This window comes from Carcharodon carcharias, chromosome 2 (assembly GCF_017639515.1).
Source record: "Carcharodon carcharias isolate sCarCar2 chromosome 2, sCarCar2.pri, whole genome shotgun sequence".
NCBI classification, from domain to species: Eukaryota; Metazoa; Chordata; class Chondrichthyes; order Lamniformes; family Lamnidae; genus Carcharodon; species Carcharodon carcharias.
The window spans coordinates 231,422,556-231,437,303 of NC_054468.1; the positions used below are offsets into that span (position 1 = coordinate 231,422,556).

General features: G+C 47.0%; 1 protein-coding gene across 1 annotated transcript; it reads right to left on the reverse strand.

The window, feature by feature from the left end:
- Positions 1-203: 203 nt before the first annotated feature.
- LOC121288899 (F-box only protein 5-like) lies at positions 204-13,651 on the reverse strand. The gene is made up of 6 exons (XM_041207740.1): positions 13,557-13,651; positions 10,964-11,472; positions 5,131-5,980; positions 3,974-4,064; positions 1,154-1,327; positions 204-550 (listed from the first exon to the last, which is right to left on the reverse strand). The coding sequence occupies exons 1-6, from the start codon at positions 13,649-13,651 to the stop codon at positions 302-304; spliced, it is 1,968 nt and encodes a 655-aa protein (XP_041063674.1). The 3' UTR covers positions 204-301.
- Between the last annotated feature and the right edge of the window lie 1,097 nt (positions 13,652-14,748).

Sequence of the window (14,748 nt, forward strand, 5' to 3'; positions counted from 1 at the left end):
ATAAATAAATAATTAATTGTATGTGTATTTATCACTGGAAGTTACAATTTACCAGGAAACTTTGACACGATTAAAATGTCTATTGTGACGTGTTCATTTGGCAGTTACAGCACTTTATGCTGCGTACATATAATATTAAATTTTCTTTTAAAAGAGTTTTTTAAGCAAACTTTCTGGACTTTTAAATAAAACTGCAGTTCGACATATTCATAAAATTGTTTTAAAAATACAATTTTTTTTTTGAATTTCCTTTTCTTCTAATGGACATGTACATTTACACACATTCTCTTGCTCTCCTCTGTCACAATCGTTTTAAGTTTTGTTTGCTCTTTTTGCTGCCGGCTTGTGGCTGTAACTGGGACCTTTTCCTGAAATGGCGGCGAGTACAGTCCTTTGACCCATGAAAGGCGTTGAAACACAGAGAGCAGTAATCGTAGGAGCAGTGCTCACTGCTGCAGATTGCCCTCTCCTCGCAAGGCAAAAACTTGGCCGGAGAGGTGCACAGGGGGCAGGTCTTGATTGTCTCGTCCCACTTGAGTATCCTCACGAGCTGGGGGAGAGAAAGAGAGAGAGAACACACGCCATGATTTATAAGCGTAGGGAAATCACTGAGGCAAGTTTAAAACACAAATGAGAGAAGAGGAGGTGGAACTAAAGTGAGGAGAGGGGGAGTCTTTGACCTCTCAGAACCACTTCCATCCTGTGCATAATGTTCAATTTGGTCTAGAAGGGACTGGACCCCTATAGACAGGTCCATCCTGCTTCTTTGAAACATAAAACCTGTTTCCCCCTGTGTAATGTGAGGCAGCTCCGTCTGTAAAGGGGAGGAACTGAATTTTTATTTGTTCAGGGATCAAATCAGTCTCCCACTGGATTTGGAGGAGGGAACAGGGCAGATTCACCAGGTTGATACTGGGCTCAGAGGGTTAAATTAGTGCCCCAGGGCTTACATTCCTTGGAGTTTGAACGACAGGGGTGATTTGATTGAGGTCTTTAAAAATAACCAAGGGATTTGACAGGGTAGGGAGAAAGAGAAACTGTCAGCTGGTGAGAAAGGTGAGAACAAGGGAACATAACCTGTAAAATTAGAGCCAAATGGAGTGAAATCAGGAAGATCCTCATCACACAAAAGGTAGTGGAAAAATTAAATTACCCGTTGGTTCCGAATCCAATTGTGGGAATTGGGGTTCAGCTTGGCAAGGCTGTCTGTCTGAATCAAGCTTTTCAAAGGGGATTTCACACCCACACGTTGCACAGAAGAGAGTGCTCCTCGGGAAACTGTGTACCTGCGAATGGGTCCATCCCCCTGAATGTCAGCAGCAGACCACTGATTATTCATGGAAAAGAAAAACACTGGTTAAAAATAAATGGAGCAACTTAGCAAAACACAACAGGATGAAGAGCATCCAAAAAACCAAATACAATTATGGGACTGGAGAGCATTAGGAACTACATACTAACCTATTATGTAGTTAGTATGCAGCTACAGTAAGTAATTATGAAAACTAATTGAAAGTTATCATTTATTGTGAGGCGAATTGAATATAAAAGTAGGGAGGTTATGCTTCAGTTGTACAGTACTCAGATGAGACCACGCCTGGAGTACTGTGTACAGTATTGGTCTCCTTATTTAAGGATGGATATAAATGTATTAGAAGCAGTCCAGGGAAGGTTTACTAAACTAATACCAGGAATGGATGGGTTGTCTTATGAGGAAAGGTTGAACAGGCTAGGCTTGTGTCCGCTGGAGTTTAGAAGAGTAAGAGGTGACTTGATTGAAACATAAGAACCCGAGGGGTCTGTACTGGGTGGATGTGAAGACAATGTTTCCTTTTATGGAAGAAATCTAGAACTGGTGGTCACTGTTTAAAAATAAGGGGTCGCCCATTTAGGACAGAGGTGGGATAGATTTCACATAGATCTAGCAACACAAGATTGGGCATCCATGAGGCACTGTGAACCATCAGCAGCAGCAGAATTTCACTCAACCACAATCTGTAACCTCCTGGCCTGGCCCATCCCTGAATCTACTATTATTACCAGGGATTCAATCCTAGTTCAATGAAGAGTGCAGCCAGGAGCAGCATCAGGCATACCTAAGAATGAGGTGTCAACCTGGTGAAGCTAAAACACAGGATTATGCGCATGCCAAACAGCATAAGCAGCAAGTGACAGACAAAGCTAAGTGATCCCACAACCAACAGGTCAGATATAAGCTCTGCAGTCCTACCACATCCAGTTGTGAATGGTGGTGGACAATTAACCAAATCTGGAGGAGGAGGCTCCACAAATATCCCATCCTCAGTGATAGGGGAGCCCAGCACATCAGTGCAAAATATAAGGCAGAAGCGTTTGCTACAATCTTCAGCCAGAAGTGCCGAGTGGATGACCCATCTCAGCCTCCTCAGGAGGTCCCCAGTATCACAGATGCCAGTCTTCAGCCAATTCAATTCGCTCCACATGATATCAAGAAAGGGCTGAAGGCACTGGATACTGCAAGTCTATGGGCCCTGGCAATATTCCAGCAATAGTACTGAAGACTTGTGCTCCAGAACTTGCCATGCCCCTAGCCAAGCTGTTCCAGTACAGCTGCAACACTGGCATCTACCCAGCTATGTGGAAAATTGCCCAGGTATGTCCTGTACACAAAAAGCAGGACAAATCCAACCCGGCCAATTACCACCCCATCAGTCTACTCTCATCATCAGTAAAGTGATGGTCAACAGTGCTATCAAGCGGCACTTGCTTAGCAATAACCTGCTCACTGTCACCCAGTTTGGGCTGTGCCAGGGTCACTCAGCTTCTGACCTCATTACAACCTTGGTTCAAACATGGACTAAAGAGCTGAACTCCAGAGGTGAGATGAGGCAGCTCACCACCACCTTCTCAAGGGCAACTAGGGATGAGCTACAATTGCTGGCCCAGCCAGCAACACCCACATCCCATGAATGAATTTTTAAAAATACATCGTTCATGGGTGACTTTGGGGTAACACTTTCTAAAGCATTTGTGACAAAACTAACAATTGATCAAGCATCAATTGTTGTTTGTGGAAGAGAGTTCAAAACTTCTACCACCCTTTGTGTGTAGAAGTGTTTCCTAATTTCACTCCTGAAGGTTCTGACTAATTTTTAGACTATGCCCCTAGTCATAGGCTCCCTAACCAGTGGTAATAGTTTTCTCCCCATCAATCCTATTGGTTCCCTGTAATTTCTTGAAAACTTCATTCAAATTACCTCTTAATCTTCTGAATTCTAGGGAATGCAACACTCGGTGTAATCTGAAGGATTGCACTCTAGACAGCTAGTCCCACAAGGCAGAAGGGGAGAGGGGATGGTTGGAGGAAAAAAAATCCCAAACTCTTCCCTCCCTCCCAGATTTTAAACCATGTCACCTGGTCATGACGCAGTTTCATCCAAACCCCACCAGATACTGCAATGAAAAGTTGATGGGGTTTATGATCCCAAATGCTGGCAGCAGGGGAGAGTGGTTTAAGCAAAAATAGCGAGAAGGGACTTGGCTGAATGTTACATCTAAAATACTGAGGGTTTGACATATTAGATACCGAGAGGCTGCTTCTCCTGGATGAAAAGTATGGAACACAAGGTCACAGTCTCAGTCGGCCCTTTAGGACCGGAATGAGGAGAAATTTCTCCACTTAGAGGGTTGTGATTGATCTGTGGATGCTCAATCGTTGACTGTATTCAAGATTCAGGTCAACAACTTTTTGGGCACAATGGGAATGAAGGGATCTGGAGATGGGGGTGGAGAAGTGGCATTGAGATAGAAGTTCAGCCACGATCTTTGTTGAATGGCAGACCAGGCTCGAGGGACCGTGTGGTCTACTCCAGTTCCCTTTTCTTCTGTATCAGCATTCGTCATTACCACAGATTTTGGAGTTGCCGCCCAAAGCCTATCCTGTATTTACCAGGATTCACAGTTTAAAAAGGGAAGGGAAGAAACAATGACTTACTTTTTGTGAGCGAGAAGCTTCCTTCAAGAACTGGCTTCGTGTTTTATCTCCAAAAACAATATTTCTCCAAGTCTTGCTCACCTTGACACATCTGTTGAGAAGGAACAACGAAAGTCATGGTTTCAGTTACTGCAGAAAGTAAAGAAGTTTCTCCTGAATTCCCTATTGATTTATTATTGACATTACATTTGTGGCCCCTCATTCTGGTCTCGCCTGCAAGTGGAAACATCTCCTCCACGTCTACTTGATCAAACCCTTTCACATGCTTATTTAAAATTTTTTTATGGGATATGAGCATTGCTGGCTAGGACACCATTTATTGCCAACCCTTATTGCCGTTGAGAAGGTGGTGGTGAGCAGCCTTCTTGAACTGCTGCAGTCTAAGTGGGGTAGGTACGCCCACAGTGCTTTTAGGAAGTTCCAGGATTTTGACCCAGTGACAGTGAATATATTTCCAAGTCAGGATGGCTAGTGACTTGGAGGGGAACTTCCGGAAGGTGGTGTTCCCATGTATCTGCTGCCTTTGTCTTTCTAGATGGTAGATGTCATGAATTTGGAAGGTGCTATCTAAGGAGTCTTGGTGAGTTCCTGCAGTGTATCTTGTAGATGGTACACACTGCTGCTACCGTGTGTCGGCAGTGGAGTGGGTGAATGTTTGTTGAAGGAGTGTCAATTAAGTGGGCTGCTTTGTCCTGGATGGTGACAAGTTTCTTGAGTGTTGTGGGAGCTGCATTCATCCAGGCGAGTGGGGAGTATTCCATCACACTCTTAACTTGTGCCTTGTAGATGGTGGACAGGCTTTGGGGAGTCAGGAGGTGAGTTACTCACCACAGGATTCCTTGTCTCTGTCCTGCTCTTGTAGCTACAGTATTTATGTGGCTAGTCCAATTCTCAGAAACCTCTATCATGGTACCCCTCAGCGTTCACTTTTCTAGCTATAAGATCCCCAGCCTGTTCAGCCTTTGCTGTGGATGTAATTTCTCAGATCTGGTATCATCCATGTAAATCCTTATTTGCAATTTTGCCAATACGTCCATTTCCCTTTCGTAATATTGAGACCGGAACTGCTTTGGGGGCTCCACTTGTGACCTAAACAAGGTTCAACACAATACAATACATGAGGGTTAGGTGAGAGTAGACGAGGACACAGAACTTACTTCAGGAGGACAGTGAGAGGCAGAAACCTCATGATTTTTTTCAGAAGGTGGGGGAATCCTCTTTGAGAAAGCTCTTTCCAAATGTCCACATGTTCTAGCCCCATCTTCCTGCCGATGAGGTTTATGACATTGAAGTTTTGCTCCTGTGATGTTTCCTTGAGCTTGCCTTCGTCATGATCCACAATGTGGCAGGCTGCCCACCCAGCCTTCAGGGCTGGCAGATTTCCCCACTCCACAGGCACACAGTTTTTGTCAGGTAGGTTTACAGGCGCCACCTCGAGACTGGGATTCACTGCCGCACTGTGTACATGGGGAATGGCTGTGGGGTCTTCTGGCTCCTTCCCTGAAGTCCAGTCCCAAGACTGCTCTCCGCCACATGCTCGGCTTTCAGAGGAGCTCCTGGCTCTGCGATCGCCACCTTGAACAAGATTCTCTTCCTCCTCAACCAAGAGAGAGGACTGGCTCAGCAGAGACGAGGAACCACTGTCTTGAGACAGGTAACCACTGTCCTGAGACAAGGTGGGGTTACAATCAGAAGAGCCGCAGGGGCAGCCTGGTGGTTTGTAACGAGGGTTATGTTTGGCTGTCACAGCGTCACTCAGCTCACCCTCAGCGGAGGATGTGATTCTGCCATTGACGCTGGAGTCCACAGACTCTGCCTCGTGGCAGTGGTGCAGACGGTCTGACTCACGCTGAAGGCTGCCCGTCTTCCTGGAGCATATCTCCACAGTCTCACTGTCACCAGAACAGGTCCTGCTCCAAGAGGTGGTCAAGAGGCTGACACGATTGATGCACCTCATGTCGAAAGAATCAAGGGGTGTGGTTGTCACAATCTCCTTGGCAACTGAAACTGAAAATAAATGTTATTTAAAATAAATACTTCCTTTAAAACCTGATTGAGAGGAAGTCAACTAAATGCTTGTCCAATGGGGAGCTCATTAGAATAGGGCATTGTGCTGACCAATCACAGCTCAAAGCGGGATAACTCATGTAGAGAGGGTGTGGCTCAGGGAGCAGCTCTCTGACCCAAGTCAGACACACAAACACATAATAAAGGCTGACATGCCAGTGCAGAACTGAGGGAGTGCTGCACTGTCAGGGTGCCACCTATGCACAGGATGTTAGGCCTGTCTACCCCTCTTAGGTGGATGTAACAGGCCAGCAAAGAACGGAAGAGTTCACTCTGGGGTCCAGGTCAGTATTTATCCCTCAACCAATGTCACTGACAGAATCTGTTCATTATCACATCACTGTTTGTGGGAGCTTGCTGTGCACAAATCAGCTGATGTGCTTTCTGCATTACGACAGTGACAACACTTCAAAGGTGGCTTCAATAGCAGTAAAGCACTCTGGGACGTCTTGGGGTGGTGAAAGGTGCTATACAAATGCAAGCTTAATCATTTCTTTCATGCAGGAGTTCTATAAAACAAATTTTAATAGCGAGCCACATAAGGAGATATTAGGACAGATGATTAAAAACTCAGTCAAAGAGGTAAGTTTTAAGGAGCATCTTCAAAGGAGGAAAGTGAGGTAGAGAGGTCGAAAGGGTTAGGGACGAATTCCAGAGGCTATAGGCTTGGCAGCTGAAGGCATGGCCACCAGTAATGGGGTGATGAAACTAGATCTGAAGAGGCCAAAATTGAGAGAGTGTTGCACCCCCTTCAAGGTCCATATATCCTTCCTGAGATGCAGCACCCAGAACTGAGCACATAAACACTGACTGGGGAGTATCCAGAGTCACATATAATTGAAGGACAACTCCTTCCCATTTTGTTTCCCAGCTTCCTTGAGATTAAGGCTAACATTCCTGGACACTAGGTGTTCAGGAAAGGTAGGAAAGGAAGAAAAGGAGGAGGGGTGGGTGGTGGTATTGATTAAGGAGAGCATTGCTGTGCTGGAGAGAGAGAGGATATCCCAGAAAGGGTCAAGGACAGAATCTATTTGGCTGGAGCTAAGGAACAAAACAGGTGTAATTACATTGCTCGGTGTGGTCTTCAGGCCACCAGCTAGTGGGAAAAATATAGAGGAACAAATTTGCAATTAAATTACAGAGCGGTGAAAGAATTATGGAGTAGTTATAATGGGCGAGTTAAATTTTTCCAATATAGACTGGGATAGTAGTAGTGCAGAGGGCAGAGAGGGACAAGAGTACATAGAGTGTGTTCAAGAACATTTTCTAAGCAATACGCTTCCAGTCCAACAAGAAAGGAGGTACTGCTGGCCCTGGTTCTTGGGAATGAGGTGGGCCAAGTGGATCAAGTGTCAGCAGAAGAACATTTGGGGACCGTGATCTTTGTATCATAAGTGAAGAAGATACTCCCTCCAATCCTGCAACTACCACATGGGCCAGTTGAAGAGGTGAAACTACAATCCCCAATCACACAGCGACCACAGAGACTCAGGCTTCCTTTAACTGATTTTATTCAAGCATATGCAAGGGAGTCACAATCATTCATAAGAATGAAGGCCCAGCTCCCTGACTGATTACATTTCATTACTTTTGTACTTTTTCTTATCATAATACATTTGAGTACATTTGAATCTATCCAATCGGTAACCGACACACTGGGCCCATGCTAACTCTATCCTATTGAGTACATAAACATGTGATTGTGCTACCCAATTATTCTAAAGGAGGTATACATAATTATATTATCCAATCAAAATTAAAACATGTACGCAAAGATCTTGGTTCTCACACCTCAAGACTGCTTGTGTTTCATCAAAGTCCCCTCTTTGTCCATTATATGTCTTCCCATATCTAAGCTAAAACCATCTGCCCCTCCCCCATGTGAGAGGGGAGTACACCTAATCTAATTTACGCCCTGCTTGTGTCTTTAGTCTGACTCTCAAGGCTGTGCAATGTTCATCTGGTAATCTTCAACTCTTAATATGTTTAGCAGCCATGTCTGCCTGGAGATTTTAAGGGTTTTTCAGTAAATTCTTACTGAATTTTCTTTTAGCATTTTTAATTTTCTCTTAACAATAAGGTTTAGATTGGATATGGACAAGGATAAAGAATAATCCAGAGGAAGAAAATTAACTGGGGGAAAGCCAACTTCAATAGGGTAAGATAATATGGAATCAAAGGTTGGCAGGAGAAACAGTAGCTGATCAATGGGTTAACTTCAAAGGAGAGATAGTTCGGGCACAATTAAGGTATAGTCCCACAAAAGGGAAAGGTAGGGCAAACAAATCCAGAGCTCCCTGGATAACAAAAGAGATAGAGATTAAGATACAGAAGAAAACATAAGCTTATGACAGATGTCAGGTAGATAATACAACTGAGAAGCCAGCCTGAAAATAGAAGTTTCAGAGGGGAAGTGAAAAAGCAAATAAGAGAAGCAAAGAGAGGGTATGAAAAATGACTGGCAGCCAACATAAAAAGGAATCCCAAACTCTTCTTTAGACACATAATTAGTAAAGGGGGATGGGATGGTAAAAGGAAGATCGGGGGCCATTTGGAATCAAAAAGGGAATTTAAGCATGGAGGCACTGGGCATGGCTGAGGTATTAAATGAATACTTTGCATCTGTCTTTACCAAGGAAGAAGATCCTACCCAGGTCATGGTTAAAGAGGAAGTAATTAATACACTAGAATGATTTAAAATTGATAAGGAGGGGGTATTGGATAGGCTGTCTTTACTTAAAGTTGATAAAGATCCAGGACTGGATGAGATGCATCCAAAGATACTGAGGGAAGTGAGACTGGAAATTGCAGAGGCACTGGCCATAATTGTCCAATCTTACTTAGACTCAGGGGTGGTGCCAGAGGCCTGGAGAATTGCAAATGTTCAAAAAAGGGTGTAAAGATAAGCCCAGCAACTACAGGCTAGTCATTTTAACTTTGGTGTTGGGAATCTTCCATAAGCAAGAACTTGGGACGAAATTAACAGTCACTTGGACAAATGCAGCTTAATAAGGAAAACCAGCATCAATTTGTTAAGGGAAAGAGGGTGGGGGGAGGCACTAGCCAAATTTGGAGTACAGAGCAGGCATGACGGGATGAATGAGCTGTAACAATTCTATGGCTGCAATTTCATCGCAGTTATCCAGGAAGTATTAGCACTCAGTCAAACATGAAACTAGCACCTCACAAAAAAAGCTGAATTTTGGGGGGAGAGAAACGTGTGAGGATTAACACACTGATTTTACTCAATCTAATTCTCAAGGGGGAGGAGGAGGAGTGGGGGGAGGAGGAGTGGGGGGAGGGGAGGAGGGGAAGGCATTAGCCAAATTTGGAATACAGAGCAGGCATGATGGGACGAATGAGCTGTAACAATTCTGTGACTCTGCAATTTCATCGCAGTTATCCAGGAAGTAAAAGCACTCAGTAAAACATGAAACTAGCACCTCACAAAAAAAGCTCCATTTTGTGGGGAGAGAAATGTGTGAGGATTAAAGCTATGCACAGCACACTGATTTTACTCAATCTAATTCTCAGCTCAAAAATTGCTTCAAAAATGCAAAAGATTCCAGTTCAAGCTGGAAACCTGAGATTGTGCATGTTACTCAGAGATGCTGCTTTCATGTTGATGCTCTCAGGACAATGCAGTATAAATCCCACATGGACTGACTCTGGGGAAAAGTGAGGTAAATCCACTCCCGAAGCAGAATTTCCCTTTAGTATCTAAGCCCTGGCAGCTCTGTCCGCTGTCAGTGACCTGGTTTCATTAATAAGTTAATGAGCTAGTGAGTTTGCAAATGAATGTTCCCTCCCCAACTCCCAGCTTAACATGCAGCAGCCCAGATCCACAAACCCAGGTCTCCACAGAGAATCCCCTTAAATTCCCAGAGATCCCCACAGTGAGTCCCCAGAGACCCCCACAGAGAAACCCCAGATCCCCAAAGATTCCCACAGTGAGCTCCCAGATCCCTAGAGGCAACCCCAATATTCCCAGAGACCCTGCCATATCCCCAGAGATCCCCAAAGAGACAACCATAGATCTCCCAGAGACTCTCCAGACCCCCCTCAGTGATCCTCCAGACTCCCAGAGACCCTCCATACCCCCACAGTGACCCCCCCCCCGCCCCCCCAGATCCAGAGCAACATCCGGAGACACCCCAGATCCCCAGAGAACCCCACAGTGAGCTCCCAGATCCCTCAAGGTCCCCACAGAGGCATCCCCCCATATCCTCAGAGACCCCTACAGATCCCCACAGAGACATCCCCAGAGACCCTCCAGACCCCTATAGTGACCCTCTAGATCCCCAGAGACCCTCCAGATTCCCACAGTGAGCACCCAGATCCCTTCCAGACCCCCACAGTGACCCTCTAGATCCCCAGAGACTACCACCCAGACCCCTACATTGCCCTCTCTCCGATCACTGGAGATCCTCCACCCAATGAACACCCAGATCCCCGCAGTGACCCACCCCCACCCCCCCCCCCCACCCACCCCCACAGAGACACCCCAGATCCCTCGAGGTCCCACAGAAGCATCCCCCATGTCCCCAGGCGTCCTCCAGATCCCCAGAGACCCACCACCCAGATCCCCGGGGGGCATTCCTAGATTCTCACACTCTTCCCCGAGATCCCCCTCTCCCACCCGGGCGGGCACCCAAGGGTGGGGTAGAATGTTCAGAATAACCAGGAATGGCCGATACTCTGCCACCGGCTCTCCCCGGGCTGGATCTCACTGTCCCCGGGCTGGATCCCACTTTCCCCGGGCTGGATCTCACTGTCCCCGGGCTGGATCTCACTGTCCCCGGGCTGGATCTCACTGTCCCCGGGCTGGATCTCACTGTCCCCGGGCTGGATCCCACTTTCCCCGGGCTGGATCTCACTGTCCCCGGGCTGGATCCCACTTTCCCCGGGCTGGATCCCACTCACCCTGGGCTTGGGCTGGATCTCCCATTCGCTCTCCGGGCTGGATCTCCCTCGCTTGCTCCCCGGGCTGGATCTCCCTTGCTCGCTCTCCGGGCTGGATCTCCCTCGCTTGCTCCCCGGGCTGGATCTCCCTTGCTCGCTCCCCGGGCTGGATCTCCCTTGCTCGCTCTCCGGGCTGGATCTCCCTTGCTCGCTCTCCGGGCTGGATCTCCCTCGCTTGCTCCCCGGGCTGGATCTCCCTTGCTCGCTCTCCGGGCTGGATCTCCCTCGCTTGCTCCCCGGGCTGGATCTCCCTCGCTTGCTCTCCGGGCTGGATCTCCCTCGCTTGCTCTCCGGGCTGGATCTCCCTCGCTCGCTCTCCGGGCTGGATCTCCCTCGCTTGCTCCCCGGGCTGGATCTCCCTCGCTCGCTCTCCGGGCTGGATCTCCCTCGCTTGCTCCCCGGGCTGGATCTCCCTCGCTTGCTCTCCGGGCTGGATCTCCCTTGCTCGCTCTCCGGGCTGGATCCCGGTTCTGCTGGAAAAAGGCGCTGAAACTGAGCCGCCGCCGCTCCAAAAAATCTTTGAATTTAGTCACTAATTTCCTGATTGGCTGCAGCGCCATCCAATCGGCACCCTCGCTGACGGACCAGCCAATCAGGGGAGAGCACTCCCGGAAGCCGAAAATCATTTAAACGAGACTTTTAAAAGTTCGCCTTGTTATCAGAAAAGTAAATGCAACTTTGGAAATAAAAGAACGAGGCTGTGAGTTGGTTTGGTAAAAGTTTCATTTTGTCCCCCCCCCCCCCCCCCCCGCCCCCCCGCCCCCTCTGAGATTTAACCAGTCTGTTCACAATCTTGGTGTCACATTTGGTCCCAAGATGTGACCCTGACCACGTAGCCGCCCCATTCTTCCTCCATAACTTCACCCGAGAGCCCACCAGCTGCTGACACCCACACCCATGTGTGTTACCCCTGGGCTGACACACTCACGGCGCAGTTGGGAAGCGTGCGCCAGGATTTGGACGCACCCACGGTGAAGGAACGGCCGATACAGTTCCAAGTCAGGATGGTGTGTGGCTTTGGTGGGGGGGGGGGGACTTGCAGGTGGTGGTGTTCCCCATGCGGCTGCTGCCAAGTCCGGTTCAGCAACCACCACCCCCACCCCCTCACCCCCTCCAGCTGACCTACACTGGCTCCCGGTTAAGTTGCACCTCATAATTAAAATTATCATCCTTGTTTTCAAATCTCTCCATGGCCTCGCCCCTCCCTATCTCTGTAATCTCCTCCAGCCCCACAACCCTCAGCACTCCTCTAGTTCTGGCCTCTTGAGCATTTTAATGTTTCTGCTGTTGGTGGCTGTGCCCTCAGTTGCTTAGGCTCTAAGGTCCAGAATTCCAGCCTTAAATTTCTCTGCCTCTCTTTCTTTTAAGGTGTTGCCAGGAAAGAGGATCACCCCACCGGCCATATACTAATAGGTAGTTCCTGACCCCAAACTCCAGACCACACTTTCCCACTCCCAGTAACTCTGGGGTCTCTTAGCTAACCTCCCAGCCTCTGACTGCTAGGAGTTTCAGCACATCTACCCCTACCCCCTTATCACTGTGTCATTTCTCCTCTACACTGGTGCCTACATTCCCCAAGTATCATATTTAAAATCGTCCATGGCCTCACTTCTGCCCATGTTGTAACCTCCTCCAACCTTACAACCCATCCCAACCCTCCATTTTAAAATCTCTTTCTCACACTCAGGCCTCCTGTGAGACCCCCTCCATTTGTCCCACCATTAAGCGTGCCTTCAGCGACCTCAGCCCTATGCTCTGAAATTCCCTCTCTAAACCCTGGCCTCTCCTAAGACCCATCTTCAAATCCACCTCACCCCTCCTAACCTCTCAATCTTGGCACTGTCATTTTGTGGCCTTTTTGCCTCTGTGATGTTTTTTTCAATGCAAGTTGTTAATATCCAGAACCAGCCAAAGACAGAGTGAGAATCAGTCTTATAGCCTTTCTTCCATGATTTAGCCAACATCCTTATTTGTCCGAAAGGCATCTTCCAAACTGCCCCCCCTCCCCAACTGATGGTGACTAAGTAACAAACAAAATAATATTGAACTAGTCTGCCTCTGGCTGCATACTGACATTTGGCTGCTGAATATTTGGAGCAAACAAGCATTACCTTCTCAGTCAACCAAAACAAAAAAAAAACAAATCATTTGGCCATAATATCCCTCTTACCTGTGAGAGCTTGCTGTGCACAAATTGGCTACCACATTTCCTACATTACGACAGTAACTGCATGTGTAAAAGTGTATCATTGGCTGTGAAGTGCTTTGGGGTGGCCTGAGGTGGTGAAAGGCCTTTTACAAGTGCAAGTCTTTCTTTCCCCATTGATGAAAAATCTGGTTTCTGAGGGTGGGGTGAGTGGGGCTGTTATTTTTAACCTCACTAGGCCAGTTCATCAATCCTGATTTCCACTTCAATAATAATTTCAGCAGAAAGCAAAGGAAGCAGTTTCCACAGTCAGGTGTAATCTATGAAATTGAAAATTACCCCCACCCTGGGAATCTCAACCCCCATAATCTGTCTCTGTATTTGACAAGCAAGTAAACTTGAATTCACCTGTAGATTAAGGTCATTATCTGCAGTGGCCCATTGGGAATGTCACAATGCTTCTTCTTAGCAGTCTCTCGGGATTGAAGATGACTTGCTTCCATTCCGGGTCGATGAGTTCTGAGGTGGCTGATAAGTCTAATGTCACAATTATACCACTACCAACACACTCAAGTGCTGGTACTTTTCAATTCTGTTTCCTGGTCCTCCCGTTACCGCATTGTTTTATCTGAGCCTGCACAGTGATTGCCATTGTGCTATTTGACCACACGTGGGTCACCGTGCCCAGAGACCTGTGCGTGAAGAATTGAGCTGTTCAGTCACATGAAGACCCACGGCAGAAATTCATGACCCTGAACAGACATCATCCTCGAATTGAGGGTCAGCCAATGATGACGCTTATGCTATTGGAACAAAGGGTAAGCACATCACTTGGGAAAACTTGGGATGTTGTCCTTGCATTCACATCGAGCAGAGATCCCTGGACAGTAAAATGGGGCAGCAAGAACTTCAGCTAGATTTCCACCTCTCAGACCCAGGGTAATGGGTCGAGATTGAGCACTGGCATCACCCTCTAACTGAGAGTAGATTTTAGTTCAGAGGCTGCAGGGTTACAAGTTTGGAGCTAAAGGAGGAGTTAATAGTCATTTTCACTTCCAGTAACATGATTAGATAGAAGTGCCACATTGCCCGAAGTGCCGTGTTTCGGAAGAAATGTCTGTCATCTCAAGTGAATGTAAAAGTTCCCATGACACTGTGTGGAAGAACAGGAGAGTTTTCCCTGGTATCCTGGTCAATATTATCAAACAGATTATATGTTCATTCATTCTGATACTTTGTGGGATCTTACTGTGTGTAAATTGGCTGCCAGGTCCTGGAATATTATGTGGGAAAATGAGGTTTTGCACTTTGGCAGGAAGAATAGAGGAGCTGAATATTATTTAAATGGAGAAAGACAGCAGAAAGCTGCAACACAGAGGGATTTGGGAGTCCTCATGCATGAATCACAAAAAGTTAGCATACAAGTTCAGCAGTTAATAGGGAAGGCAAATGGAACATTGGCCTTTATTTCAAAGGGAATGGAGTATAAAAATAGGAAACAACTCCTCTTCCTGTACATCCCCTCTTCCTTTACATCCATCCAGCATTTGCATCACCAAAGCCACCTCAGTACCTGCCAGCAATGGAATCTGATTTTTCC

What these genes read in the sequence shown, in the direction of transcription:
- LOC121288899 (XM_041207740.1), bottom strand. Translation starts at nt 13,651, where the DNA reads ATGGAAGCAAGTCATCTTCAATCCCGAGAGACTGCTAAGAAGAAGCAT. An exon ending in CCTCTCACTGTCCTCCTGAA is followed by an intron (nt 4,065 to 5,130) that starts GTAAGTTCTGTG and finishes CCTTCTCAACAG; the next exon opens with ATGTGTCAAGGTGAGCAAGA. An exon ending in ATTGGATTCGGAACCAACGG is followed by an intron (nt 551 to 1,153) that starts GTAATTTAATTT and finishes TCTCTCCCCCAG; the next exon opens with CTCGTGAGGATACTCAAGTG.